Source organism: Daldinia loculata, assembly GCF_022478755.1.
Source record: "Daldinia loculata strain CBS 113971 unplaced genomic scaffold F4817scaffold_44, whole genome shotgun sequence".
In the NCBI taxonomy this organism is placed as follows: Eukaryota; Fungi; Ascomycota; class Sordariomycetes; order Xylariales; family Hypoxylaceae; genus Daldinia; species Daldinia loculata.
The window spans coordinates 213,258-217,730 of record NW_026054898.1 but is presented as its reverse complement, the minus strand read 5'-3'; the positions used below and the strand labels follow the sequence as shown (position 1 = coordinate 217,730).

The following is a 4,473-nucleotide window of genomic DNA, read 5'->3' as shown; positions in this document are numbered from 1 at the left end:
ACCAACAAAAAGTTAATACCCCAAATACATACATACACTACAGACAACCAGCCAATAAGAATCCACATCGGTTGTCGGCCGTTGGTAGTAGTATACATATTAATTGATTCGATTGCTCCAACCACCTGCATCTCGTTGCATGTCGGGAAGGTACAGTTACAAAGCACATGCTCAATTTACATAAAAGGTAAAATGTAACATTAGCAAAAACCTTGGAAGCTACCTCCTATGCAAACTATGCAAGCTATGCAGCTATGCAAGCAACAAATGCACAGACCAGATTTGACTAAGAAAATGTTCAAGTCAGGTAATAATAATCCGTAATTAGAGCAAAAAACCAAAACCAAACTACCAAACTCCGCGCTCTAAATCTCAACCGATTACAACAGGGTCTTTCCCATCATGTCTTTCCGGCTCTAGTAAGCGTCACGAGCAACCACACCTTTCTCGATTCCTTTTCGGGAAACCTGTCGTGAACTTAGCGGAACTTAGCTCCATTAGTTTTAGTTCTTAGGTCCGAATAACATCTGAAACTGAAACAGAAACAATCACATCGATTGATTGACTGGCCAAGCTTACCGCCAGCTTTGGAGAGTTGTGTCACCCATAAGCATCATTGCAAGGCACACTCTAGGACTCTTTCCCCTACTGGACTTCCCTACTGGACCTCTTACTGGACCTCTCACTGGACCTCTCACTGGATCTCTCGCTAGAACCGTATACGTACTGTTACTACTATACTTAAACGTGCACACGCCTACCTCTATATACGACAACCTGTTCAAGAATGTTGGGCTCGATAGTCAGTTTCGGTAAGTCAACTCTTAGCGTCTTCTATTTTCTCATTTATTATCGTGAAGTATGCTGTGGAACCAGCTGAGATACAATGTATATGCAGCCAGCAATGCATTTTAAATTGTAAGCTGAGAGTGTTGTATGAGTATTCTCTCTTAATAGTTAACTTACGAAAGTCTCGAAAAAAAAAGAATGAAAAAACATAATCTTCATCTATCTCTGTTCATCATCTCATCTATTTATTAGTGCCAAACGCGCACGAAATCGGTCCGCCACCTAAGGACGTTCCGCCAGCTACTCCTGTCAGATTACCACAATACAAGCCTCAATCATCTGACGCAAATTCTCACCCATCCCTTGTCCGTTTTCTGCAACAGCTGCAGCGTCCTAATGATCTTAACGAGTCTCACTTCGCCGCTCTTGGCGTTCAGTTACATTCTGACGCCCCGCCTGAGGACGTTGTTCCGGACCCGTCCTTCTTGCCCATAGCCTCCGAATGGGTCGGCATCGACTTGGACGAGGCCCGGCGTAGGGATCCAACTTTCCGACGCACCTTATCTAATGGAAGGCTTTCTCCTGAGGCCCGTGTTTTCATGGACCGCCGTACTGAGCTTTCTATATCAAATCAAGCCGCTTTTCGGACCATTCGTCGTATCAAGCCCGAACCAGGGACTCAAGCACCGCGGCTCGGAAATTGCTATGAGTTCTACAGGCAGATGGAGTTGATGGCGCAGTACTGGGACGACACCTCCTTACCACCGCTCTCTACTGATAGTCAAGAGGAGTCACCACCCACTGACCCAAATTCCGAGCTGCCGGCTACTGGTGCTTCGTCCGAGAGCTCGGAAGCCAAACCCAAGACCCCCGAACGAGTTACTTACCGCACTAATAGCGGCTCTAGCATGCCGGCCGAATTCCGCCACAATTTAATCTCGTCTTTCGTCAAACTTGTAGCCTACGACTTCGGCTGCAATGTGGTCCCGCCGAGAGTCGAGCCTCGTTTACAGCTGTTTTCGCCTCCATGTAAAGTAGTTTCGAAATCAAAGGTGCGATACTACCCTCAAGTAGCATCTTACTTTCCATCCGGATGCGTGTTTCTGTGTAAGGCGCCGATGACCCGCGAAGCCGCTCGTGCGGGTATCGTCGAAGGCCCCATAGCAGCGGTGTCGGCGCGTAACACGACCAATTTCCCCACTTCAGCGGAGGCAAATTTAGATTTCGGGCGGGAGCTTGTCGCGGCACTGATTACCGCACAGCACCGTTCCCGCGAAGGTCAGCCTGAAAAACGGTTCGGCGAGGGCAAATGGTGGGCCACGGAGAAGCGTTGGGGTGGAGGTGAAGGTGGTCCCATAGGACGGGAGATCGACAACGACTCCATCGTAGGCGACAAGGATTCCACCAGATCCAACCCTGAGGAGTCTGAAGGTGTGAAGCCGGTGCCAGTGCCGGAAACCACTAGCGCTACTAGAGAGATAAAAGTAGGGGGCAAGACGGTGCTCGTCCCCGTGCGCGGGCAGCCCGTGAGCAAGAAGCCGCGTAAAAACCTCAGCATCTACGATAGTTACCGCATGGTGCGGCTACCGTCTTCGAACTGGGACAAAAAGACCAAGTACACAGCCGTCGGTAAGATCAAGGGTGTCGACTTCGACGACGTATTCCTTCTCAGCAGCCTGTTCCACCACCTGTGTGTGATCCGCGTGCGCGTGCCTAACCGCCTACTCGAGGTGTTATCTGGCGCGCCGGACGGGAATGTCAAAGTTGAAGCGGGAGGGGAGAAGGGGGAGAAGTTAAAGAGCTGGGGCAAGTTAGAGGCGTGGCGCAGCAAATGGTACGACTTATTCATCGTCGAAGATCGGCTCGAAGCCATGCGCCTGCTTTGGGGGGTGATGGGATGGGTTATGCGCACGGAAGATGAAAGCGGAAGCGCAAACGCGGGCGAGGATGTTGCCATGAAGGATGCTTAAGGTCTACTCCAGTCGAGTTTAGACTACTCTGTGGATTAACTACTCGAGCGCCATCCTAGGTACGGGAGCCACAAGCTTGAGTTACGAAGTCAGTTACTTCTTATTGGATCTAGAGTATGCGGTGGCTAGGATGTCTAGCACCCATCTGATAGACATGAATGAAGCATATGATGAATAGTAATAGTACGGAGACTACGTTCCTTTGTTTTACCTATATCTAGCCCATCTCCTAGTTCGTTCTCAAGTAGGGATACTGCGTACCATCAAAAACATAGCCTTTTTTATATAGCATATATAATCAAAACAGTTGCCTAGAATATCTAGTTAATGTTCCCAGTAAAAAGTTTAGACAGTTCAATATACTATTCATTTCTACAATCCTACACCGCCAATACATGCAATAGCCGATGGGCAAGTAAATCAAACTGCAAAGCAAGTATACACTTGCAGATCTGACGTGAAATCTAACAAACTTCCAGCCTTTCATATGTATAAGTGATATCGGGCAGCATGTAAGCATACATTAGGTACATAGGTAGGTATTTAATTAACCTTACCTTACCTTACATTATATCAACATGCGCAGCCTGATCATTCGCTTCGTCAAATTTATACCTCCTTTATACTACATTAAAAACAGGATAACTAATGAATGTTAGGTAGGTAGTTATAGAGTTTCGAAATGCGTCGGTGTATAAGACGCTGACCGCCTCCCGTCATCCGCAGCGTGTATGGTAGGTATGGTATGTATGTATGTATGTATGTACCTGATGGATGGATGTAGGTAATCTGCTTACCTACCTATGTAAGTTACCTATGCGTGTGCATTTACATGTATGTATGTATATCTTACTTGCCTGCTACGCATATAATGTTCTGACATACATACATACATAAATACATACATACATTTCGTGTTGTAGTTGTGAGAATTGGGCAGGAGGGGTGGCGGTAAGGGGCTGGGGGGGAAGTATATGCCGATGTGTTTTATTTCTTTAGATACCTACCTACCTACGATTAATAAATAGGTAGGTAGATTTTGTGTATGTCAGTAGGTAATAGCTGTGTTAGCGAGTACCTGAAGTACCCAGTAGGCAGGCTGTAGATATGTAGGTAGTCAACGGACCGAAGAAGTTGAAGGGGCCGGAACCTTCAACGCAAGGAAAACTAACCTAGGTGTATTAATAAGTCAGGGGCACTACAAATGGGATTGATAATTCGTCGGTTTAACTATTAGGTAGGTAGTATTTGTCTGCTATGAGACAATGATACGTACTTTAGGTAGGGGGTTCGGTGAACTCGTATACTTCGGTTATTAAGCAAGCCTACGCCGACGGAAAGGAATTGTAAACTATTGTACATACATAGGTAGGTAGGTAGCTTTCTAGATCTAATACAGGGTTATGTACAATTAACTAGTAGTTACTCTTGATAGGACATGCTAAATAGGTAGGTTTGTCTTTATGATCATCCCTTATATTTGCCTTCATGAAACACTAGACTGTATACGGCGTATTATATACCTCCAGATACGTGTGTATGCACATCCGGCTCCGCAGAGTAGATGCCGCGGGCAGTATCACGGCCCCCAATATCAGCACTTACATGTCTGCTGTCATCTACTCTGTACTACGATCCAGCTAGCCCTCCTAGGTAATCAAAATAAGGTAGACGAGGTATGGTGAGGTAGCCAGAGATTAAGCAGCAGAGGTGA

General features: G+C 46.5%; 1 protein-coding gene across 1 annotated transcript; it reads left to right on the top strand.

Annotated features, from left to right (window-relative positions):
• Window positions 1-1,041: 1,041 nt before the first annotated feature.
• F4817DRAFT_345248 (uncharacterized protein) lies at window positions 1,042-3,135 on the top strand. The gene has a single exon (XM_049304239.1). The coding sequence runs from the start codon at window positions 1,389-1,391 to the stop codon at window positions 2,757-2,759; it is 1,371 nt and encodes a 456-aa protein (XP_049156722.1). The 5' UTR covers window positions 1,042-1,388; the 3' UTR covers window positions 2,760-3,135.
• Window positions 3,136-4,473: the final 1,338 nt, after the last annotated feature.

What these genes read in the sequence shown, in the direction of transcription:
- F4817DRAFT_345248 (XM_049304239.1), top strand. Translation starts at nt 1,389, where the DNA reads ATGGACCGCCGTACTGAGCTTTCTATATCAAATCAAGCCGCTTTTCGG.